At 50.8% G+C, this 24,209-nt stretch overlaps 2 protein-coding genes across 2 annotated transcripts; both read left to right on the top strand.

Annotated features, from left to right (window-relative positions):
- Positions 1-65: 65 nt before the first annotated feature.
- Positions 66-12,635, top strand: LOC140249417 (L-gulonolactone oxidase-like). Its single transcript, XM_072330957.1, has 12 exons — positions 66-92; positions 1,790-1,891; positions 2,229-2,354; positions 2,692-2,786; positions 3,790-3,880; positions 4,496-4,681; positions 10,116-10,223; positions 10,451-10,527; positions 10,930-11,079; positions 11,604-11,768; positions 12,217-12,307; positions 12,507-12,635. The coding sequence occupies exons 1-12, from the start codon at positions 66-68 to the stop codon at positions 12,633-12,635; spliced, it is 1,347 nt and encodes a 448-aa protein (XP_072187058.1).
- A 2,148-nt stretch (positions 12,636-14,783) lies between these two features.
- Positions 14,784-23,575, top strand: LOC140250673 (nuclear GTPase SLIP-GC-like). Its single transcript, XM_072333571.1, has 18 exons — positions 14,784-14,811; positions 15,470-15,562; positions 15,649-15,763; positions 16,156-16,378; positions 16,773-16,979; positions 17,180-17,419; positions 17,682-17,857; positions 17,963-17,981; positions 18,691-18,771; positions 19,065-19,179; positions 19,420-19,553; positions 19,674-19,838; positions 20,066-20,223; positions 20,528-20,663; positions 21,215-21,323; positions 21,864-22,000; positions 23,029-23,119; positions 23,508-23,575. The coding sequence occupies exons 1-18, from the start codon at positions 14,784-14,786 to the stop codon at positions 23,573-23,575; spliced, it is 2,295 nt and encodes a 764-aa protein (XP_072189672.1).
- The last annotated feature ends 634 nt before the right edge of the window (positions 23,576-24,209 follow it).

Below are 24,209 nucleotides of genomic sequence, written 5' to 3'. Positions count from 1 at the left end.
GGCATTGCAGTTGGAGAGCACACTGCGACTGGGGAATGCACTGCAATTGGGGAATGCGTTGCGACATGACGGGGAGGAGAATGGCTGCAAAGGTGTGCTATTCATGCAGGTTTCACAAACACAATGCTTTGCAGAGAGGCAAAACCAGTTCTGTCACAACCAGGGGACAGCAGCAACCTCAGCTCAGCCCTGGCTGCCACCAAATAACCATGCTCCAGCAATGGTGTTCTCCCCTGGGTGCAGGCTGCAGGCACCCAGATGGGCAAGTGGGGGGGGGGGAGGTGCTGCTGCACCTCTGCTGTTAATTAGTAATTTCTGGGCTATCTTTGGAGCTCTGCTGACCTTTGTGCACCCGAAGCTGTGAGCAAAGCGGGTGAGGAAGTGGCTGACCCCAATCAGCCCCATAGCTGCCTAATTACTCATTAATTCGCTGTGGTGCAGTTAGGGAAACCTCAGCTGGGGGTTCAGGGTGGTCAGTGGGCCAAGGAGCTTTGGAGGTGGGTGGGAGGAGAGGTGGAGAACTCTAAGGGAGGTGGTGGAGAGGGAAAGGCCCTGCAGGCTTATGCTCTGCAATTAACATCAATTAGAGACTGCACTGTGTCCTGCTCCCAATGGGATAGCAGGACGCGTTGTGGGTGCCAAGCGAGCATGCAAAAGCGTGGAGCATCCCTAGTGCATCCCAGTGCCCTTGTGCACAACCAACTTGAACCCCTTTGTGTGCATGCAAACCCCAAACCAGGTAGGGCTGTTCCCTTCAGCCCCATTGGATGTCTCCTTCAGGGACCCTTCTGACAAGAGGATCTCCTCCCCACAGCCCCATGGTTTGCAGCATCCCCCCCCCCCCCAGCCTGGGGCAAAGGGCACAGCCCCTCTGCTCCTCCTGCAGAGTTGGCAGGGCTGTTACTCATTACATCCCCCCCCCGGGCCTGGGGAGGGGCTGCTTGCTGAGCCGGATAGCAGCAACCCCACATCACTCCACATCATCTCCCCACATCGTCCTGCACTGATCTGCGTTGTCCTGCATCACACCCCACGTTTTTCCATCCAGCAGCATGGTAAGGGGGTACCCCATTGTGAGGCAGTATTTTGGGTGGAGAGGGAACCGGGGCTGATGGGGCTATATTTATTGTGACTTTCAATAAGGATCTGATAGCAAATCAAACGGTGGGGTGAGAAACCAGAAAGGTTTATCAGAAGGAAGGGAGGAAGGAGGCAGCAGATTCCCTTTATGGGATAGGATCAGGCTGTGGCTGCTGAACAGCATTTTCTGACCACCAAACACCTCCACAATTTTGTTCTTTTTTTCCCCCCCATATATATATCATAAAGTCTCCTTGTTACCCTGACTGTGCCTTTAAACTCATCCCACCTCCCCCTCTCCCCCAGGGCTGTGAGCTGTGGGATCAGCATTGCTTCTGATAGCCCTTTCCTCAGGCAGTGTCGCCTTCCCAATTGGGATGATGGGCCATCAGGCAGTGTCCCTGCCTTGCCCTGGGGGAGCTGGGATGGGAGCATTGAGGTGATGGGGATAGAGGGGCTGGGGTGCCAGTCTGATCAGGTTTAAGGTGTTCTTTTATGGGGTCTGCTTTTTGCATAGCCCACTTATGGGAATACCACACCTCCTGGAATGGTGACCCCATCACCTCCCTGGGCAGCTGTGTCAATTCCCAACCACTATTTCAGAGGATAAATATTTCCTACTACCCCAACCTGAACCTTCCCTGGCACAACTTGAGGCCATTACATCTTGTACTGTTCTCCTCTGCTTTACGTCTTGGTTTTGACCCAGGTCCACGGCCAAGGAGGAGTCAAGTTCCAGAACTGGGCCAAGACGTATGGCTCTTCCCCAGAGCTGTACTTCCAGCCCACCTCAGTGGAGGAGATCCGGGAGGTAAGGAGAAGCTTCTTGAGCCTATTAAGAACTAGGGAGGAATGGCCAGTGAGGACTGTGCCGCTCCATTGCGTTCAGATGGTTCCCAGCCATGACAGCAATGGGTCCTTCCCTTGGCTCCAAGTTGTGGCCCAACCTTCTGAGCCACAAATATGGGCATCACCTCTTTTGGGGTGATCCCAAGGGCTGTGTTGGGAGGAGACTTGGTTCCAGAGATGGCTTTGGGCCTGGATGGTGAATTATCTGTGTAAAGGTGGCTGAAGCTTGAGGTTTCAATGTGCCTCCATCAGCATCTATGGTGTGTTGGGTGCTCAGGAGCAGTGTGTTGCCCCCACAGATCCTGGATATGGCCCGGCAGCGGAACAAGAGGGTGAAGGTGGTGGGGGGCGGCCATTCGCCCTCTGACATCGCCTGCACCGATGACTTCATGATCCAGATGGGGAAGATGAACAAGGTCCTAAAGGTGAGGTGTGGTGGCTCTGGGATATGGTGGCACTTGTCTTGGTGTGGGGGTGAGTAGTATGGCACCGGTATGGCTCATACAATCATTCAGGTTGAAAAAGACATTGGAGAACTACCAACCTACCCTACCCTCCCCCTCAGTGCCACATCCCCATGGTTCTGGAACCCCTCCATAGTTGAATGATCTGTGTGCATGCATATACATGCATGTCTGCATATTTGCATGTGGGTGTGCAATAGAGGGTGAAGAAATCCTGACTGTAGCAGAAAAATTCTGAGAGTTGTATCATTGCTTGTAATTAGGGAGCAACTCCTGCCAGCTGTCCCATCCTTTGCAGGTAGACAAGGAGAAGCAGCAGGTGACGGTGGAAGGTGGGATCTTCCTCACTGATCTGAACGTGGAGCTGAACAAGCATGGGCTGGCGCTGGCCAAGTGAGTGGGACACGTGTTGGGCCATCCCTGGGTGTCTGCCAGGTGTCCAGCCTTGCCCTACATTAAGTGTTGGGATGTAGGAGTGTTTAAAGAGCTTACGCTGCAGAGAGTGGGTGTTTGCTTTGGGATCTGATGGGATGCTGAGGCTCTGCAGAGTGATCCCAGCCAGTCCAGCCACCTCCTCCTTGCAATGGTGTTCAGGAAGGGGCTTGCAAAGGGAAATGCTCATGGAGAGCTGACCCCTGCAGACCCCAGGGAAGAAATTGCTCTTTCATTCCAGGCTGGCTCAGTATAGAATCATAGAATGCCTTGGGTTGGAAGGGACCCCAAAAGTCATCAAGTTCCAACCCCCTTGCCACAAGCAGGGCCACCAACCTCCAGATCTGGTACTAGACCAGGTTGCCCAGGGCTCCATCCAACCTAGTATTGAACACCTCCAGAATCCTGCATCCCTCAGTTGATATGAGCGATGGGTTTTTCAGAAGCCCTCCTTGTTCAAATGGTCACTGGTGTGAGTGAGGACAGCAAGATGTTCGCAGAGGATGGATCTATCAAGGGCTTTGCAGCATCCATAGAGATTAAGCCTGGTTTAGGGGGTCCCTGCATCCCAGCTGTTGGAAGCTGGAGGGATGTTTGGGAGAAAGGGCAGGAGCAGCACACCATTAAGGGTGGCTTTAGCTTTCTGCCATCCCCATGTGCAGAGATGGGGATGTTTCTGTGGGAGATTTCTCCATGCCAGTGAGTCACTGCAGGCTATGGGGAGAGATGGGGACTTGTCAGATGGGACAAGCTGGGTTGGCAGAGATGACCACCTCTCTTTTCTTCTCCATGGACTAAAGCAGGATCCTGATAGATATGACCCAAGGAGAAATGCACATATAGTGAAGAAAAATACCCATGGCTGCAGGGTGCTAACACACAGAGTCATTGTACAGCTCAGTAGGCTGTACCCCATGCCGTGTCCCACATACTCAGGTCCTCACCCAACTTCATCTGCCCACAGCTTAGGAGCCGTTTCTGAGGTGGCAGCAGCTGGTGTGATTGGGACGGGGACACACAACACTGGGATCAAACATGGCATCCTCCCCACCCAGGTGAGTCAAGGTGTCAGTATATGGACGTTGGGTTTTGAGAGCTATAGGGGATGTGTCCTATTATCTCATCTCCTGGTCAGGGGTTAGCATGTCCCATGAAGGACTCTGACCCCAAATCCCCCATGGGTCAGTCCAACTCATCCCCTGGGCACGCTGAGACCTAAAACATGATCCAGCCCCAGACTCCTCTGTCTCCATGCTTTATTGTCTTGTAATATGATGAAATTGGTGGGGATGCATTGATGGTTGGACTTGGTGGTCTTAGTGCTCTTTTCCAATCTCTGTGATCCTATGAAATAGGAGAAAGCATGTAGTTCTTCTCTTATTGAAGCCCTCCCACAATGAACCTTTGCAGGGCCCAGGTCTGTTGTTAACTGGATGGTTATGAAAATGCTCCACTCTTATCTCAAAGCCTACATGGAGATCACACTAATGGTTGTGGAGATGTGAAATCATTTGGGGGACGTTTACTTCTTTAATCGATGGCTTTTCCCAGTGCCCTTGTGGGATAGAAGGGTCCTTTTATGTCAGCACACCAAAGGTGGCAGGAGAAAGAGATATGGGTTTGGGACACCAGGTTGGGTGCTCACTGATGCCTGTTTTTGCTCCCGGCAGGTTGTAGGCCTCTCACTTCTAACAGCCTCAGGGGACATCCTGGAGTGCTCTGAGTCCATCAATGCAGATATCTTCCAGGCTGCCCGCCTGCATCTTGGTTGCCTGGGTGTTGTGCTCACCGTCACCTTCCAGTGCGTGCCCCAGTTCCACCTGCACGAGGTGACCTTTCCATCCACCCTCACTGAGGTATGGTGTTGGTTGTGTTCCCAAAGCCTCCTTGGGGCTAAGCAGAGTTCCTGGCAGAAGTGGTTGGAGGGAGGTTGTGGGAAGTGGTAGGAAATAACCGTGAGCGTGCTTAGGTTGTACCCATCGTGTAGGCTGTTATTGTTGCGTAGGTTGTACCTGTTGTGTGTCTTCATGTTGTGCTTTGTGGTGTCCTTTAAGCTGGAAATTGATCAGGTTGACCAAGGAGAGATTGGCCAAGGAGAGAAATGCCATTTTAACTTCCCCATGAGTGGGAATAGCATCTTCTGGGCCTGAGACCAGAGTGGTGTAGGGTCTTCTTCTTGGAGAGCCTTCTTGGCCAAGCCCCTTGGCCATGGTGCTGGGCACCCTGCTCTGGGTGGCCCTGCTGGGACAGGGTGGGTGACCAGAGGCTGTTACCTCTAACCACAAGCACCCTGGGCTCTGGGATTCTGCTTTCAACCCTGAATCTGTCCCAGGAGAATCCAGTGGTATAAAGGAAACCTCATCTTCATCACTGTTATAACATTTCACCTTTCAGTCATTCCCAAACTCCTCTTTTGAAACTGGTTTGGGCTGTTGAGGATATTTTATATATATATATATTGCATTTACCCAGTCTGAGATCCAAATACTTGGTTTTACTATCTATGCAGCCCCAGGGCTATGTCCCTGCCTCTCAGCATCAGCTGTCCCCTGCCTGACTCAGCATGGAGGTAGCAGAGGTGGGACCCAGGTTTCCTGGCTCACAGCCCCCATCCCTTACGCATGACCCTGCTGGATTTTAAGTCATTCCCACACCTGGTGGGTTTAAATCACTCCCACATCTTGTGGATTTCAATCACTTCCATATCTCATGAGCAATGCCTGATGCAGATTTAATGTTCCAGCTGGAGAAAATTGTCCTGGCTGGAAATCCCAGCCTGCCAAGCCAGTGTGCTGGCTGGTATAAGCAAGAAGAAGGGGAGAAGTTTGTGCCTGCACTGCCTTGCATCCCTGGAAGGCAGCAATGCCTGCAGGTACCATGAGGTGCTCCAGGGATGGGCTGCCTCCATTGTGTTGCCTCCTGTGAACCAAAGCTTTGCTTTTCCCAGTGACAGATGGGCCACCTAAAATAGACTGGGAGCAGCTTGGTCCCAACTTGGTCCCTTCTTATGTGCAAGTTCTGGGGGTTTTCAGGATGGAGACTCCCATCTTCCAGCACAAAGGTTGGGTTTAACCATTGTTTTTTGAGAGAAACCATGCTTCCTTCCAGGGAAATATGAAAGGGCACAACGGGTGGCACATTTTCAGGCCACACTAACAAATTCCTTCTCAGCACTCAGCCACAAAGCTGCGTGTAGCTGTGGGAAAACTCCTTTTAAACAATTTGTTATGTTGCTACTGCTCATGTTCCATCATACCAAAGGTCCCAACCTTCACAACTAAGGTGTATGGCACCCATCTGAGGCATCCCGTGGAGTTTTGACCCCATCTTGCACAGCTCTGAAAGCTTCACATGGTGTCACTTCTTGGCAACTTTTGCTGCTTGTCCTCTCCTTGTTGTCCCCTCCCCATGGCACACAGCCCATGAAAGGGCACTGAGGAGAGCAGGAGAAGACTACATTCACTGAAGGAGTTATCTTTCTGGATGGGGGAACTGAGGCACAGAAACCAACAAATGGAAGAAATTAGTGGTGGTGGAGAGCTTCTGGAGCTTCGATCTGCTCCAGCCACTGATTATCTGTGTCCTCCTAGGAGGTCTGACATCCCTGCTGGTGTACAAACCTCAGCAGCATCTTCTTCTCTTGTCCCATCTGAGTCTCATGGGTCCAGTTCCAGCCTTGGCTAACACCAGTGCAGAGATTCATTAAGCTGAGCTCATGAAAAATGAAAACTTCTTGGACACAACAGCAGAACTTGTTGCAGGATTGATCAGTGCCGCAGTGATGGTAAAGCTCTGAGAAACGCTGTCCTTAATTTAAGGACTGAATTATTTAGTGCCCCGTTGGGGTGGCTCGAGCACCACCAGCAACGTGAACTGAACTTGGTTGCGGGATCATCTTTGCAAGCCCTGATCTAAAGCAGCTGGAGGTCTCTGAGTTGTGCTATGGATGGTTGGGCTGAGCTAGAAGGAGGGCAGGAAGGTCCATGCACACCACTATAGCATGTGTGGCATCTCCATCAATCACCCAGCAGAGCAGCCAGAGCTGTAGTACTAGCCAGAGCCTCGGTACCCTCTTGGCCAGCACTGAGCTCCTTGCAGGTGTTTCCAGTTGCAGAGGGGACGAGTTTGCATTGAATAATTCACCCTGCAGTTTCCCTGGTGTCCTGTGGCAGAGTTGCCTGCTTTAAATGCATTGAAGTGTGGTAGGATCTGCTGGGTCCTTATGGCTTGATCCTCATCCACTCTACAGGACCGCTCAGACCTTTACCTCAACTGGCATCACCTTTGCCCAAATAATCCCAAGGTGCTTGGGGTTGGAAGGGACCTTTGGTGGTCATCTGGTCAACCCCCTGCCCATGAGGTGCCTTTCCAGTGTCCTCTGCCAGGTTTCTGTCCCTGCTGCTGAGCATCCTCATCACCCCCCATGGGATGGGGGTCTCATCCTCAGGGATCTCCCAGATCCGTTGGCTGTGGTGCTGGGTATGATACAGACAGAGCAGCACCGCTCAGGCTTAGCAGAGCACTGGGCACTAACAGCAGATCTGCCCTTGAAGGTGCCAGTCGTTTTACACCTCCTAATCTGCCTTTTAGCAAGGAGTGCTGTGCTGAGCAGTTGTGTTTGGGACATGCCTGCAGCCCCATAGGGCTGGAGTGTCATTCCCTGTCCCTCGGGGCTAGGAGGGCAAAGCAGGGATGCACCCTATAAATATTAATGCCATTATCAATCCTCAGTTGTCGCTGCTCCTCGCTTGCTTCCAGATCTCCAGCTTTCATGTCGAGTGGCCCAGCGAGGCGGAAGAGAATAATGGCAAGGGAGCAGGCTGCTTGAAATATTTAAGCCTGAGTTATCTAAGACGCTGCAAATAATATATGTGTCAGAGGAGCCAGGCTTGGATTTGTGGTTATGTAAGATCTGCTTGCCTTCTTTTCTGGCCTCATGATTGTCTTTATCACTGGAATATGCTCAGCTGCGCTGGCTGCTGATGGTGACTGGGAACAAAGCAGAGATAGAGAGGGTTCACAGCACAGCTGAGGTCACCTGAGCCCCATAGTATGTGCTGGGGTATTGATGGGGCTGAGCTCAGCCAACTCAATCCAACCCGATGGGAGGCTGGAAAGGGTGAGGGTGGGCTATAATAAGATGCTTGTTCTACTGATGGCTCTCCCAGTTTGCAGCACTGGAATTTCTGAAGCTGGAGGGCTGAAGAAGTTGGGCTCTGAGCCCACCACTGCTGAACCCAAACCCAAAACCCTTGTGAGATGGGAGGATAGTGATGGAACAAGGAGGGACTGTTTTAAACTAAAAAGGGGAGGTTTAGGTTAGGTGTTATGGGGAAATTCTGTCCTCAGAGGGCAATGAGACCCTGACACTGTTGCCCAGAAAGCTGTGGGTACCCCCATGCCTGGAAGTGCCCAAGGCCTGGGCAGCCTGAACTGATGTGGCCCCCAGCCCACAGCAGGGATTGGGGGTGTTTTAAGGACTCTTCCAACTGAGATTCTATGATCTTTGAAGCTCCTTCTAGCTCAATCCATTCTGTGTCTCTATGATCATTAAATACTCTTCTAATCCAACTCTCCTATGACTCTATGATCCTTGAGATCCCTTCCATCCCAACTCATTCTATGTGTCCCAGGCCCCTTGAGTGCAGGTACCCAAACCTCATTGTGCACCTCATCCTGGACACATTGGTATAGGGCAACGTTTAGCACCAACATCCTCTCCCAAAACACAAGTTCTCCATTCTTCTTTGCTCTGATGGACCTGGAGGACATGTGCCAGTGACTTCACGCTCCTTATCCCCCAAGGCTTGTTTTAACCCAGCCTTTATGCAGCAAAGTGATTTGTTCTGGGAAGTGCAATGAAGCTGAGCCCAACTCCCCTGGGGCTCAGTGTGCTCCTGGGCCATCTTCATTGCATGCAAGATTTCAGCTGTGCGTCCTCTGCCTCTGACCAAGGCAACATCCCCAAGGACTCCCACTGCTCCCGCCTGCTCTGCAATTATCTTACAAAGCCTCCAGCTGATTTCCTTCGGGCTGATCTGACTCTATCAGAGGGATCAAAGGCGCACATTGAAGAGGTCGGCCCCGCTGGTGATTTGCTTGCGCTTTCAGGAAGGGGAGAGAGTGCTGCAGGATCACCTTGAGAGCTGCTGCCTCTGCATGCTTCTTTCCCCAACTTGCTTTAGCTGCTCAGTGCACTTGTTACTAATACAGACAAGTGAATGTATGGGGTCGTGGCTTTTGCCCTGTTTCTGCTTGCACAATTGTTGACTGCTTCCTTGGGGACACATGGAGTTGCAAACAAGGGGTTTTCCAGCCAGAAAATAGGAATTTCTCTATGAGTTTTCATGGCTCAGTGTGCCCTGTGAATGCGTAGCTAATGACAGCAGCGTGAGGTCATTAATTCCCACTAATTGCAAGAATGGCTGTTCGCTGTGCTGTCCACCACTGAGGTTACAATACCACGTGACCATGCCATGGCCTTAACCTCATGGTGAGGTCACAGCAAAATGCTCGATGCTGAAGCAGCCCAGCCTGGTGATTAATGGCTAATTAGTACAAATAACCCAAATGGCCCATCTGGAAGTGAACAGCCATGACCTCCGTGGGGTTGTGACCATGGGTCACCTCACCCTGAATGCTTCTCTTGCGTCAAGCAAACCCAGTGGGTTTTCTTTAAGCCTTCCTGCAAAGCTATAAGGGGATCTCTGCCGGGAGGAGCTGGGGATGCTGTTTGCAAGGGTGGTAGAGCACTGTGCTCAGGGTGAGCACAAGTTCTTGCACACGCTGGCATGGAGCAGGAACAAGGACTGATGTATCCTCTCATTTCTGCAGTGGGATTTCCTCAGAGGAGCACTAGGACAAGACCCTGTGTCCCTAGGAACGGGCTGTCCTGGGGCTGCAGCCACCCCCATCCCCACCTGCATCATCCCTGCTGTCTCTGTGCCTGGCTGTCCTCAGTTGCTGGCAGGCAGCTCATCCTCTTTAAAGAGCTGCCTTTCCTAAAGCTCTTTTTTGTGTCTTGATGAATAATTCGGTGATTCTGCATTTGGAGCAGGGTGCATCTCTGGGATGGGACTGTATTGTGCATCCTGGTTCCATGCTGCACATCCTGGCTGCATCCAGCATTGTGCCAAGCTGCAGAGAGCTGGGAGGATGGATGTGCTGTGCTACCCTTATGGGGTTCAGTCATCCCCATAAGCTCTGCCTTGCAACCCTGGACCTTGGCACTGTGCGGGGTCCCTTCTTAGGGCTACAATCTCCCAGCCCCATTTCCTCTTGTTGTTGCAGGTCCTCAATCACCTTGATGACCACCTGAAGAGATCCCAATACTTTCGATTCTTGTGGTTCCCACACAGTGAGAACGTCACTGTCATCTACCAGGACCCCACCAACAAGGCAAGTACCACTGGGGCCCCCCAAAAGGAAGGAAGAAGGGCCATCACCAAAGCTGCATCCCAAAGCCTGGTCCCTTCCCAGATCTGGATGTGACCCTACTTCATCATGGGAGAGGCAGGAGGTCCTGGGGTGCCCTTCTCCAAACTCTCACTCCAAAGTGAGATGGAAAAAGCTGCAATTCCTGGCAATCCCTAATGACCATCATCTTCTTCTGCTTGGCTTTGCAGCCCCCCTCTTCCTCTGCTAACTGGTTTTGGGATTATGCTGTTGGGTACTACTTGCTGGAGTTTCTCCTCTGGATCAGGTAGGAGCATGGGGAGGGTTTGGGCAGCCTCATCTCTCTCCAATTTCTACATCTCTGCACTTGGGGATGAGGTGGCAGGGGGGAGGATGTGACCCAGAACCCCCCATCCTTGGGAAGGGGTGATTGCCCACTGCCTTCCATGCAGAAACAGTGCTTTGGGGCTGATGGCTGGGGCTGCACTGCCCTCGTGTGCACAGAGCTGGAGCAGCCTGAAGGTTTGCAAAGGGAAAAATAAATAAATAAAAAGGAACTTACTGAGGACGTGAGACCCCAGGGCGAATAGAATGGATGCAGCCCCTTCAGAGGGCATCTCCTCACCCAGCATCCCTGGGTTGAGACTTAGGCTCTGTGAGCCCTGAGTCCTGCCCCATTGGGTTCTTATCTCCTGCTCTTTCCCCACAGCACCTTCGTGCCCAGCTTGGTGCGCTGGATCAACCGCTTCTTCTTCTGGCTCCTCTTCAGCTCCCGGGTGGAGAACATCAACGTCAGCTACAAGATCTTCAACTACGAGTGCCGCTTCAAGCAGCATGTGCAAGACTGGGCCATCCCCATGTAAATGGCACTGCAGAACCCTGGCCCATCCCAAAGATACACTCTGTCCCCTGAGCTCTGCCCAGCCAAGCTTGCTTGGAGCAGGAGCAAAGCCATGGGGAAAGGGACCAGGCTAACAGGCACTATTGCCACCTGCAAGCATAGCGTGGGGACCCTTCTGCACCCATATCCTGGGGTACTGACACCACGTCACAAGACAGTCTTTGGTTGCCTGGAGAAGTTTTGTGTGCCCCATCTCTGGAGGTGCTCAAGGCCAGGTTGGATGGGGCCCTGGGCAGGCTGATCTAGTGGGGGGCACTCGGCACACAGCAGGGGGTTGTAGCTCAGTGATCCTTAAGGTCCCCTCCAATATAAGCTATTCTATCATCTTGGGGCTTGGTGATCCCAAAGTGATAGGATGGATATGCTGGGATATTTCACAAGGACTTATGGTGAATTAGTATAGGAATGGAGCTATGGGGCACTTAAACCCAAAGAGAGCTGGGTGGGCCTATGCTGACATTAACTGAGCTGCTCTTGGGCAGTGAGAAGACAAAGGAAGCGCTGTTGGAACTGAAGACTGCCCTGGAGAACAACCCCAAGATGGTGGCCCACTACCCCGTGGAGGTGCGCTTTGCTCGAGCAGATGAGATCTGGCTGAGCCCCTGCTTCCAGCGGGACAGCTGCTACATGAACATCATCATGTACAGGTGAGCAGCCCTCTCCCCTCTGTTTAGGATCTGTACTCAGAGGAACACCAGCAGCAGTGCACATCTCAACCACCTCTGGCTCTCAGTTGCCCCTGTAGAGCTTCTGCACCTTTGCTTGCTTACCTCACTCGGTGCTGGGAAAGCGTTAGTGGCATAGAAACACAAAACCATAGAATGGTTTGGGTTCAAAGGGAACCTAAAACCCATTAATTCCCAGCTGTTTCCTTAGGACCAACTCTCACCAGCTCAGGCTGCCCACAGCCCTGTCTGACCTGGCCTTGGCCATTGCCATGATGGTTCCTAGAGGGTTTCCACCACCTGGTTCTGGTCAAAGAATCCATTATGCCCCCTGGGCTTGCCATGCTCCCCCTAGTGTGGGTTTCTCAGTGAGGGTACACAAATTCCCCTACAGCCCCAATTAATGCCCCCTTGCTTGGCCCCCCCCCAGGCCCTATGGGAAGAATGTGCCCCGACTCAACTACTGGCTGACCTATGAGGGCATCATGAAGAAGTATGGTGGGAGACCACACTGGGCAAAGGTACTTGTGGCTACATTTTTCTGGGGGTCCTTTCCCCTTCTTCATCACAGCTCTTCTTGGTGGGGGCTTTGTGGCTGGGAGAGGGCCAGTAAGAAGGGCTCCCACATCAGATTGCTCCTTTGCAGGGGGGCTGAGCATGGGCTTCCCAGCAGTGTATTCCCTAGCCACGGGTAGCCCCCCACCATTTCCTCTCCTGCAGGCCCACAGCTGCACCCGCAAGGATTTTGAGAAGATGTATCCTGCCTTCCCCAAATTCTGCTCCATCCGGGATAAGCTGGACCCTACAGGGATGTTCCTGAACACCTACCTGGAAAAGGTGTTCTACTGACAGCACGGGGATGGGGCAGTGCAGGGGATGGAAGAGAAATCAGCTGTCATCCCTCGTTCTCAGGACACCCCAAAGCTCACGGTCCTTGGTGGCCTCAAAATGCTGTATTCCCAGCTGTTGCAATGGCAGGCAGCGTGGGCTGGCCTTGGGGATGGGGCTGTGTGCTGGGCATCACTCCTGGTGTGTCCCTGAGATGTACAGAGCCCCACATGTCTCCTGTCTAAGCCAACATCTGAATAAAGACCTTGCTAACTGAGCCAGCCTTAGTGTGTACTTTCAAGTGGGTGTGGTGTGCTCAGCTATGGGGACCAGGGAATGGACTTAATGTCCCTGAGTCAGGGCTGGATATGGGGACCAGAGCCCATTGCACAGCCCAGTCTGGTGCCATCCAGGTCCTTGGGCTGAAGCCATCGCCCCTTGTTGAGGAATGTAGGCAGATACTGGAAGAGGTTGTATCTCAGGTCCACAGCATCCCAGCTTGTATTGGTGTAAGAGCAGCCATGCATGGAGAGATGGGCTGTGCCCTTTGCCAAAAGCCATGGGAGATGCTCCTCAGGATCCAGCAGGGCAATTCTCATGCTGCAGTCTCTCTGCTAGGAATTGTCCCCACTGAAGCAACCCAAATGGCATTGACCTGGGCCCCACTTCTATTACCTTGAGATAGGAAAGTGGATATAAGATTGTAGAGAGGAGCAGGAGGATTCCCCACTAGGATCAGGGTAGATGGGCAGATGATCAAAAATGCATTTAGTGCCATGTGGGGTCAAGTAGAAAATGTTTGCAGGGTTTGAAATTGGGCTCAGTGATCCCTACAGGTTCCTTCCAACTCAGGATATTCTGGGTCAGTTGAGCTTTGGCTTTTGGAGCTATCAGTTGGTACAAGGTGGACCTTGTCCTCTGCATCTTGCTTGCTTCAGCTTCCCTCGACCTCAGGTGGTTAAAAATCTGGCCAAACTGAAACACGTGCAGTTTGTGTCCAACTTGTCAGCTTGTTCCCAGCCCAATGCGCAATAGCCAGGACTCCAATGGAAAAGATGAAGTCAGGGTGAAAATGCCCTGGGGTGACTAATGGGTTGAGTCAGGAAAAAGGGAGAGGCCGGAAGCAGCGTGACACCTTGGGCAAAAAACAAAGGCCAGGTGACTCCTTCACATCGATGTTTCTGAGAGTTCCCCCAAGTTCCTGCCTGCTGGATCCTCACCTGAGATCCAGCCTTTGGATCCCCATGCCTGGAGCTGGAAACTCAACCTGAAGATAGGTGAGTTGTGGTTTAGGGTGTTGTTGATGCAGTCAGGCAGGAAGGAGGTGAAGACTTACATGGGGGTTGGCCTCCTTCCAAGGGGAGGAGTTCCGCCAGGTTTCGTTTCTGCTGCAAAAGAGGAGTTCCCAGAAAGCCTTCAAATCCGAAGATAACAGGTTGTATGTGTTTAAATTGCTTTTGTAACAGATTTCTTTGGCTGTCTGAATAACGTGCTTTCAGCTTTTAACCTCTTTGATTCCTTCTATGTCTATTTATTGCAATGCTGGGGAAGGTTTCTATCCGAGGAGAGATCTCAATCCTTCCGTGCCTTGGTTACACATTGTTGGACTCGTTTTCCTTGTAGAAGCTCCGGTTTGACTCAGCTCCAAAAAAGAACTCTCTGAATTCTTGAAAAAAGCAAATTAATGTAATTATCAGCTCAACCTTTGCACTTTGTGTGCCACAACAGGCCTTTCTGGTTTGGTGGCACGCAAGGGGTAGATACTGCTTTGTGTTTTCTCTGCAAATTCTTCCTCCTTCGATACTTGCTCCTAAGGCTGGCTGTTGTCACCCATGATATTGCTGGCAGGTCTCTGTCTTCTGCCACCCTTGCTTTAATCATGTATCCCTGTTCCTAAGGACACTTTAAGGTTAAGCCACGGTGTGCTGTGAAGAAGCCAGAAGTGTGAATCCTTGTGGATGTCCTGCTGTGACCCCCAAGGAGGCAGCGGTGGCATCCTCAAATCACAGAGATGGAGGAGGTGACCATGCTCTTCTCTCCCCCAGGAGGCTCTTGAGTTGCTTCCATCTTGGGCCACCGCCTTCTGAGCTGCTGAGATCTGGTTCCACTAAGGGACAGCACCCCGCTGCTTAGCTGAGGTCAGCCCTGGTTTAGCATTACTCCTTTACGATGGCAGAAGGAAGTTCCAGACAGTGTGGTGAGTTTGAAGGGTTCCTGTGCTGTGTCCTCTCTCGCTGTGAACGTCACTGAACCTGCAATGATAGAATTAGTATGGTTGGAAAGACCTCCATGATCACCAAGTCCAACTTCAACCCATCCCCACCATGCCCACTTACTGTGCCCCTAAATGCTACCCTCTCCGAGGTTCAAGCAATGAAGAAGAGGTCCAGATCCACTCTCAACATCTCTGACCACCCTGAGATGGAACTTGACTGTGGCCTTCCCAAAGGGGACTATAGGGAGGGGCTCTTTGTTAGGGAGTGTGGTGATAGAACAAATGTCAATGGCTTTAAATTTAGGGAAGGTGTAGGTTAGACATTAGGAGGAAATTCTTCACAATGAGGTGAAGCCCTGGCACTGCTGCCTAGAGAGCTGTGCGTGCCTTATCCCTGTAGGTGCCCAAGGTCATTGATGGGGCTTTGATCTGTGGGAGGTATCCCCATGGCAATGTTGGGGCTGGGTGGGCTTTAAGAAGCCCTTCCAACACAAACCACTCTGGGATTCTGTGTTTCAATCTCATGGGCTTTAAAGAGATGCTCCCCCAATGCTGCCAACAATGATCTTCAGTTCACAAACCCTCTAGCGAGATCTTGAGAGCAGAAGCACTAACCAGAAATCCCCTTTCCTCTGACAAGGTGGCAATGATGATAAATTGGAAGAGATTCCCAAGAAAAAATGCAAGAGAGACCACACTTCTGAGGATGGGGAGCAAGAGAATCTCAAGAACTGTAAGTAGGGAAAAGGAACAGTGCCTACTGACCCTGGGCTTGGAACGTGCCTCTCTTCAGCCCTGAACTTAGTGTCCTCCCTGCAGGTAAAAGGTTGCAGAGCGATCTAAAGGCCATCCTGGAGAAGTCCTCCCAGAAGCTGTCACAATTCCTCCCTCTACTCAGCCAACCTGGGGCAAGAGAGGGGATCTTATACCTCAGGTGAGTAGACGGACATTTTATTCCTTTAAAGGGCATCTTCTGTTTTTTATGTGGAAAGGGGCTGCACCGAGCTTTTGCCTCATAGAATCGTTCACATTGGAAAAGACCTCCAAGATCCCTAGGTCCAGTTCCAACCCACTGATGTCCAACGTGCCATCCTTAGAAAGGCACAAACCAACTGAACTTAGTTAATTTTTAATTAGGATGGGGAGGCCCAGAAAACTGTGGGTGTCCCATCCATGGATGGGCCTTGGGCAGCCTGGGCCGGTGGGGGGCACCCAGCTCATGGCATGGAGTGGGACTGGGAGGGGCTTTGAGGTCCTTTCCAACCCAACCATGATGTGTTTCCGTGATCCTATGAGATTGTCCTTTTTCTCTCTCTCTGTGCTCAGGAACCGCCTCAAAAGCTTGAAGCCCGACATTCTGATGGACCCCATTTACATTGGTCTCTTCGGCAGCACTGGGACAGGGAAAAGCACATTGCTGAATGCCATCATAGACAAAAACTTCTTCTTACCAGTGTCGGGGAGCAGCTCCTGCACATCCTGTGTGGTGCAGATCAACACAAGCCGCAGTAAACAGCATGAGGCCAAAATCCACCTGCTCACAGATGAGGCATGGATCATATCTCTATGTTTCTTGAATGTCTCCCTGGAGACACTCAGGATTGGGCTGGATGGAGCTCTTAGCACCTGATGGAGCTGTAGGTGTCCCTGTTCATTGTGGGAAGTTGGACCAAATGACCTTTAAAGGTCTCTTCCAACTCAAATGATTTTGTGATTCTCCTCTTTAGAGGAGAGAGGAAAGAGGCTTAGCTGGCTTCTCCAGAGGGAGGCACAACCTGCTGGAAGAATGTGGGGTGGGGAGGATGTGACCAATGTGGCCCCAAAGTAGTGATGGGCACTGGCACTGGTTTCTGCTGGTTTAGGTGTGCCAGGAAGGAGGAAGAGATGAGATTTCTTGCAGGCATCCATGCTGTAACTTCTGTGCATCTAATGTGCCCTGCCAGGAGTGGAGGGATGAGCTGAGGAGTCTGGTGGCACTTGTGGACCCCGGTGAAGACAGCGAGGACAACAGTGAAAGAAGTGAAGTTGCTTCGAAGATCTCTGCTATCTATGGGAGAGGAGCTGAAACTAGGAGTTATGAAGAGTTGTGCAAAATGAAACCCATTGTCTCCATTCCCCCTTCAAGATGTATCATCTTCAGGGAAGCAACTGTGAGTATTTCATGGAATCCCAGAATTGCGCTATCATCTGGGTTGGAAAGGAACTTAAAGCCCATCCAGTTCCATTCCATGGGCACGGACACCTCCTATAGACCAGGGTGCCCAAACCTCATCCAGCCCTGGTGGGGTTCTGGTGTCTCTGAGGTTCTTTGACAAGGGGATCACTGCTTTATTTACTTGCTATGCCCCAGGCAAAAGAACTTTCAGACAAAATGTGCCCATATATCCGGAGTCCGACTTGTGCAAGAGGAGAAACCGAAGAAGAAGACGGAGAAAGGGAAGAAGAAGACAGAAAAATGCGGATCTGGCCACTGATCAAAAACGTGGAAGTGACTCTTCCATATTCACAAGTGATTCCGGAAGGTGTTGTCTTCGTGGACATTCCAGGGACAGGTGATTTCAACAGCAAAAGGGATGAGATGTGGAAAGAGGTAAGTGCGAGCCGTCCCATGAGGAGGGCAGGAATACTTGCTTCTCTGCATGTGGCATGCTCCTGTTTTCTAAGGATCAGTGATGGAGAGGTCTGGGAGCCTCCGTGGGGCTGTAGGGAACAGGGATGCCTCTAGCAGAAGGTGCAGGGTAGCATTCTGGTATGGCATGTCTGAGTTAATGGGAATAAAAAGTGCTCAGCATCTCTTGTTGATTTATCACATCCTTTATTTCTGGCCCTCCTTCCCCTCCTGCCCCTTGCAGAACATCAACAAGTGCTCCGTCATTTGGGTGGTCAACTCCTTCCAGCGGATCCTGGGAGAGAAAATCCATGAGATGCTGCTGAGAGAGGGCATGAAGGCTTTCCAGAGTGGGATGTGCAGGGACATCTCCTTGGTGGCCACCAAGTCTGATGACTTGAATCTAGACGAATACAGATGGTAATGGAACAAGCTGGGTGGGTGATGCAGGGTGTCCCTTTTCCTTGCAGGATCTTGCTAAAATCATTCAAATGCGTAATTTCTAACTTGTTTTTATCCTTTCAGGGAAAAAAAGAAAAAAAATGTGAGTATTTTTCAGCCTTTCATTTCTTCATCCCTTTCATAGAATCATAGAGTCGTTAAGGTTGCAAAAAAACAGTAAGATCACCAAGTCCAACCATCAGCCCATTACCACCATGCCCAGTTATAGAATGATAGAATCACGAAGGTTGGAAAAGACCTCCAAAATCACCAAGACCAACCCCAACCCAACCCCATTGTGTCCACTGACCATGCCCCCAAGTGCCACATCTCCATCATTCTTGAACAACTCCAGGAACAGTGATTCCATTTAAGGAAACTGGGGTATTGCGCCACTGGTGGCGCAGTGGTATAAAGTGCTGCTTGCGGCACCGAAGGGCCCGGGTTTGAATCCCAATTGTGGTGCAGGGGGTAGAAGTGCCGCTTCGCTACACAGAGGGCTCGAAACCCGGGAGTTGGACTCGATGATCTCTAAGGTCCCTTCCAACTCGCACGATACTATGATACTATGATACTATGATACTATGATACTATGATACTATGATACTATGATACTATGATGAATCGGTGTGACTGGAGCAGAACTGATGGGCTTGATAAAGAAACTGGGAACTCTATGCAGTTCTTTGTTAAGAGAGTCCTTCATTAAGGAGAAACTGTTCTGGATGGTCCACTTGGCCTTAGAAGTTCAGGATCCCTAAAGCATTACTGGGAAATGTCAGTAGTAATTCCTATTCTTTCTCCCAATGTAGATAAATAAACATGATGCTATCCTGGAAAGGAATGAGGCTGTGAAGCAGGAGAAGAGTAGAATGATAAAGAAAAAGCTCGAGGTAATATTTCTTGGAGAACCTGGTTGGCATGTGTCTGTATGGCACTGTTTATCTGGGAGTGTATTAACAGGTGCCTTCCATGACATTTGGTCACTGTCTAGCAGCCTCTGCTTGCTTTCTTTGCTCTGTGTTTGGTCTTCCTGGTCATCTCCAGTTTAATTCTCCAGCATCTATGAAAGAAACGCGTGGAATTTGATGGTGATGTCCTCTGAACCATCTCTTACTTCATGAAAAAGAAGAACCCAGCTCTCATTGTGCTGTAGAGATGAGCTGGGGGTGTTCATGTCTTACAGGCAAAGCTCCCAAAAGACTTGGAGGTGGTGCATAAGGCTGACCTTGTGTACACTGTCAGTGCCCGCGAGTACTGGAACAAGGAGGAGGAAGCAGTACTCAGCAAGGAGGAAACAGGTGATGGCTGGGTTTTCTGGTTGCAGGTAGCAGTGATGCAATACGGAGCTGTCATATAATCATAGAATTATAGAAGGTCCTGGGTTGCAAAGGACCACAATGCTCATCCTGTTCCAACCCCCTGCTATGTGCAGGGTTGCCAGCCACCAGACCAGGCTGCCCAGAGCCACATCCAGCCTGGCATTGAATGCCTCCAGGGATGGGGCATCCATGCTCACCCAACCCCTCTCCCACTCACAGAGATCCCAAAGCTGAGGGATTACATACGCAAGTTTTACATCAAGCAGAAGAGGAACGTGCTGATGGATCGCACCATGGAGGCCATCACCATTTTCTCTCTCATCGGGAGTCTCCAGGCCAACAAACATGCTCAGGTTTGCCCTGAGCCGCTTTAGGGAACAGCTAATGGGAATGGTGGAGAGGCAGTTTGGCTCTGATGGGGTTATTTATGGCTCTGTTGTGATCTTATTATTTTTTCTTTCTGTTGATTTCAGTATCAGCTTGCGAAAAGAAATCACTTGAGAGAGATCATTGTGCAGAAGATCGCTGATCTGGGGAAAGATATTAGCAAGTGCTTTCTGCCCATTGAGCAGCCACTCAAGGAAGGTGTAGAGGAAGCAAAGAAGTCATATAAGGCAGCTATCCGAACTATCCTCAATGTGCGTATAAAGCAGTTCTCTGCTCTCTGTTGACAGTGGTAAGGCTTGAGAAAACAGCGTGGAGCTGTGTGAGGGGAGGGTCAGGTGGGGGTTAGGGAAAGGCAGTGCTCCAGAGGGCAGTGGACATGGAGCAGCTCCCCAAGGCAGTGGGCAAGGCTCAGACTCCTTTTGGGTCTCTTCCAACCATGACCAGGCTGTACTTCATCACGTTGTTTTCTGCCCTGCAGCGCAACCAAGGGTACCAAGGCTACCACCGGACCCTGAGGGCCGTGTGCTTGAAGAAGGGGGTCTATGCCTCCCGCACCTTCTACCGGATAGACGTCAACAGCTCCTTGGCACAGCCCATCTACGAAAAGATTGACATGAATTTTGGGAATGTGTTCAGGTGAGAGCCTGCCTGTATTCCCCCCACTTTCCATAGAATCCTAGAATAACTTGAGTTGGAAGGGACCCTTAAAAGCCATCTGATCCAACTCCCTAGTACTGAACAGGGACACCTACAGCTCCATCAGGTGCTCAGAGCCCCATCCAGCCTGACTTAGGCAGTCTGCAGGGACGTTCACCACCTCTTTGGGCAACCCGTGACAGTGCTTCTTAGAATGGAATCATAGAATCATGAGAGTGGAGAGACCATGGACAGAACAGTGTCATTGCCATTGTGCTCTTTGATGAATTTCCTACCCTGACAGGATCCAGATGGGCACCTGCTCCACACTGAAAACCTGCCTTGATGCTTTCAAAGGGGCCGTGCAGCAGAAACTACAGGAAGCCCAGATCAAACTGATGGCTGACAATGAGCACAAGCTGGCGTTCCTCAAGCAAGAGGTAAACTAGAGAGGAGATGGAAAGGGGGAAAGCACTGCTTATGTAGGACCTGTGGAGATAACTTGCTCTGTTTGAAGTTCCTGGAGAAGACACAGAGGGAGATATGAATATTTCCACCTGGTCTTCAGCAAGCATGATCTTCAGCAGGGTCAGGAGTTCTCGCACTCTTTCTTGAGTCCTGGAATAAAACTTCCCAGTTGGACATCTTCATGTTAATTCATAGCAGTGGGAAAGCGGTGCTCACTGGTCACCTGTTAAATGCCCCACTTGAATTTAGGTCATTGTTATGGGGTTATTAGTATGCAGTTGTTAGCTTAGGTCTCCTCCAGAAGAGTGGTGATGCAGTGGCACAGCTGCCTAGGGAGGTGGTGGGGTCACCATCCATGGAGATGCTCCAGAACTGTGGGGATGTGGCACTGAGGGACACAGTGAGGATGGAGGGGTGGGCTGGGGTTGGACTTGGGGATCTTGGAGTTCTTTTCCAACCTGGAAGATTCCCTGGTTGTATGACTGTTGTGCTGGTGGACAAGCATTTGAACTTATTCTTGTAGACAGACTTCATCGTCAGTGAGGCTGAGAAACTCGTCCTCCAGAGGAAGGCAAATATCTACCAGTCCCTTGTAGCGTCCATTCAGAATGACCTGCTGCTCTGCTATGAAGGTATGACCATCACCTTTGTCCTGAAGGTTCTTTCAATTTTAACAGAATGGCCCCATTAAGGGCTGAGCAGAAGGGTGCAGGCTTACAACCTGCCAATAGAAAGGCTGGGAAGAAATACATAGGGGAAAGGATCATCTGTTAGGTCGTCATCAATGCACAGAGATTTTGGAAGTCCAAAGCAGTTCACACTCAAATATGGAAATTTACCTGCCCAATTTACTCCAGTTTGTTAATTTTTGTAATCTACAGACATTTTCTACTGCTGATTCATTCCTGTTTGTGTCTCTGAAGGAAGAAGCAAAAGTAATAAGCTCCCGAATCTGTTTCTTCCTTCCTTTCCTATCAGTAGGTGGCATACTTTGGAAGCAAAAAAGTTAAAATCCAGCTGGGTGAATGCAGGTCCCTGGCATGAGCAGAGGCAGATGGGTCTCCTGCCGTAGGAAACCACAGCTGTGACTTTGTGACCCTTTCCTAAATCAAAGCACTACCCCTGCTCCACTTGGGCTGGGCCCCAGTGTGACAATGACCCCTTTGCCACAGAGGCTGCTGCAGTGAGAGGACAACAAGCCTACCAGAAGATGCAAACCATCCTTAGCAATGGTATCATGAAAGCAGTGGAAAGTGGGATGTTCGAGAGAGCTGAGAACAGCATGAAAGAGCACCTGCAGGGCATGAAGGTGAGTTGGGTGCCTTCATTTTCCTTGCACTTTGCAGGTAGAGGACAATGTCCCCAAAAGGACAGTTCTCTGCCACTGTCACTGTAAAGAAGTTATTCCTCATGTTTGTATGGAATTCCCTGGGTTTCAGTTTATGCCAATTTCTCCTTGTCCTGTTGCTGAGCACTACTGAGAAGACACCCATCCTTCTGAGCCCCACTTTTCAGATAATGATCAGCACTGATCAGATCCCCTCTCCCCTTCTCTTCCCCAGGCTGAACAGCCCCAAGGCTCTCAGCTTCTCCCCATCAGGAGATGCTCCAGGCCCCTACCATCTCTGCAGCTGGGCTCCAGCAGTTCCCTGTCCTCCTTGAACTGGAGAGCCCAGCACTGGGCTCCATGCTCCAGATGTGGCCTCCCCAGGGCAGAGCACAGAGAGGAGGATCACCTCCCTCGCCCTGCTGGCCGCACTCTATGTAATGCACCCCAGGGTTCTATTGGCCTTCTTGGTCATTAGGATGCACTGCTGGATCATGGTCAACCATTGGTCAACTGTCAGTCAACCACTGTCAGCTGTTGGTCAACCTGTTGTCCACCAGGACATCCAGGTCCTTCCTTGCAGAGCTCCTTTGCAGCAGCTCAGCACCTAACCTGTACTGATGTGTTCAGCTATTCCTCCTCATATGTAGGATCCTACACTTGCCCTTGTTGAGCTGCCCTACACCGTTCTGCATTCAGTGTGCTCAGGGCAATGCATTTTTGTTTTACCCATAGAGGTTCTGCTCTGGAAATATTTAACCCCTATAAAACATTCAGCTCTATCAGAACAGCCACGCTCCATTCTGAACTGTTGGCTTGTGCTGCAAACCACCCTCTCCTTCTTGTGCACCAACACCAGGGAGCAGACCAGGAAAAGATGGGTGGTGGCTGCTCCTGTGCTTCCCCCTGCTGGGAGGTGACCAGGTGTACTGACTGGGATTGGGGTGAGGTGGGGTGAGGAACTCCACTCCTCTTCCCTGCTGATGTGCTTAGTCATGTGCTGGCTGTAGGACGGGATCACCAGGAAGCTGGAGGAGGACTTCTCCAACATGCTCAGCCTCGCCTTTTGCCCCTGGGACCAACTGGATGGCAAGCTACCAGGTACAGCCCCATACATGGGCTGGGGCCTCTGGGTCCCACATCTCATCCCTGAGGGCATAAAAGGGGTGGGTGACAGGGTGATGCAAACACCTGCAGTCCCACCATGGAGTGCTTTCCTTGGGTCCCAACGGGCATTGGAGGGACATGCCATAAAGCAAGCAGGGTGCCCACATCCCAACCAGAGCCTCAGGACTTTCCATCTTGCCCCAGATCCCTGCAATCTATAGTCCCCAGATCCATAAACATCCGTATGGGCACAGGTTTAGTGATGGGGACGAGTAAATCCCATCTGGGTACACTGACTTCTCAAGCACTTGCATGGAGGAATCTCCCTAGTTCCCCAGAGGAAGATGGCCAGCTGACTCTAACAGGCTCCTCTGTTTTGCAGACCTGCGGAATGAATTCTTGAACATCAGCTTCATTCACAAGACCCTGAAATCAGCCAGTATGTCCTAGAGAGCTGCAGGAATTGCCCCTGGTGGTGCAGTCTTATTACTCGTGGTGGTGTGGTCTTATTACTCGTGATGGTGCCTTGTTCTCTTTATCCTGTGACTTCATAGGGAATCATCTCCATCGGTTTTTGTTTCCTCTTAAAAAGAGCATTTTTGAGATATTTTGTATGTATTTTATAACACTGATGAAGTAAGAGTCTTGGGCAATGCTCAGTGCCCCTTCCCTGTGTGCTTACATACCAAACATATCCTACTTTTATCAGCCAGGATTATATTGCTCTTAATGCTTCAGATTTTTTTCTAATAAAATAAAAATGTAAACAAACCTGTGTGTACTTAATGGGCTCTCATAAAAACCAGGCTTGGGTGAAACCAGCCCCAGAAACCAGACAGCTGCTGGGGAAATACTTCCTTCTGCAGAATGATCCAATGCAAAGCAGAGGCGATTGGTTTGCATGGGGCACAGGTACTAAAGGTGTGCTGGGCTCAGGGGGAGGATAGAGGTGTTTCAACAGCTCCAAAATCCAGCCAGAAATAGTAGAAGTCTTCCGTGTGAGAATCATAGAATTGGAATCGTTGAATCATTCAGGTTGGAAAAGACCTCTTAGATCAGTCAGTCCAACCCCAGCCCACCCCGT

This window comes from Excalfactoria chinensis, chromosome 3 (assembly GCF_039878825.1).
Source record: "Excalfactoria chinensis isolate bCotChi1 chromosome 3, bCotChi1.hap2, whole genome shotgun sequence".
In the NCBI taxonomy this organism is placed as follows: Eukaryota; Metazoa; Chordata; class Aves; order Galliformes; family Phasianidae; genus Excalfactoria; species Excalfactoria chinensis.
Note: the sequence above shows the minus strand (reverse complement) of the source record. Positions and strands in the feature narration are given on the sequence as shown.

What these genes read in the sequence shown, in the direction of transcription:
- LOC140249417 (XM_072330957.1), top strand. Translation starts at nt 66, where the DNA reads ATGACGGGGAGGAGAATGGCTGCAAAG. An exon ending in CAGTGGAGGAGATCCGGGAG is followed by an intron (nt 1,892 to 2,228) that starts GTAAGGAGAAGC and finishes TTGCCCCCACAG; the next exon opens with ATCCTGGATATGGCCCGGCA. An exon ending in GAGTTTCTCCTCTGGATCAG is followed by an intron (nt 10,528 to 10,929) that starts GTAGGAGCATGG and finishes CTTTCCCCACAG; the next exon opens with CACCTTCGTGCCCAGCTTGG.
- LOC140250673 (XM_072333571.1), top strand. Translation starts at nt 14,784, where the DNA reads ATGGCAGAAGGAAGTTCCAGACAGTGTG. An exon ending in ACTCAGCAAGGAGGAAACAG is followed by an intron (nt 19,180 to 19,419) that starts GTGATGGCTGGG and finishes TCCCACTCACAG; the next exon opens with AGATCCCAAAGCTGAGGGAT. An exon ending in AATTTTGGGAATGTGTTCAG is followed by an intron (nt 20,224 to 20,527) that starts GTGAGAGCCTGC and finishes CTACCCTGACAG; the next exon opens with GATCCAGATGGGCACCTGCT.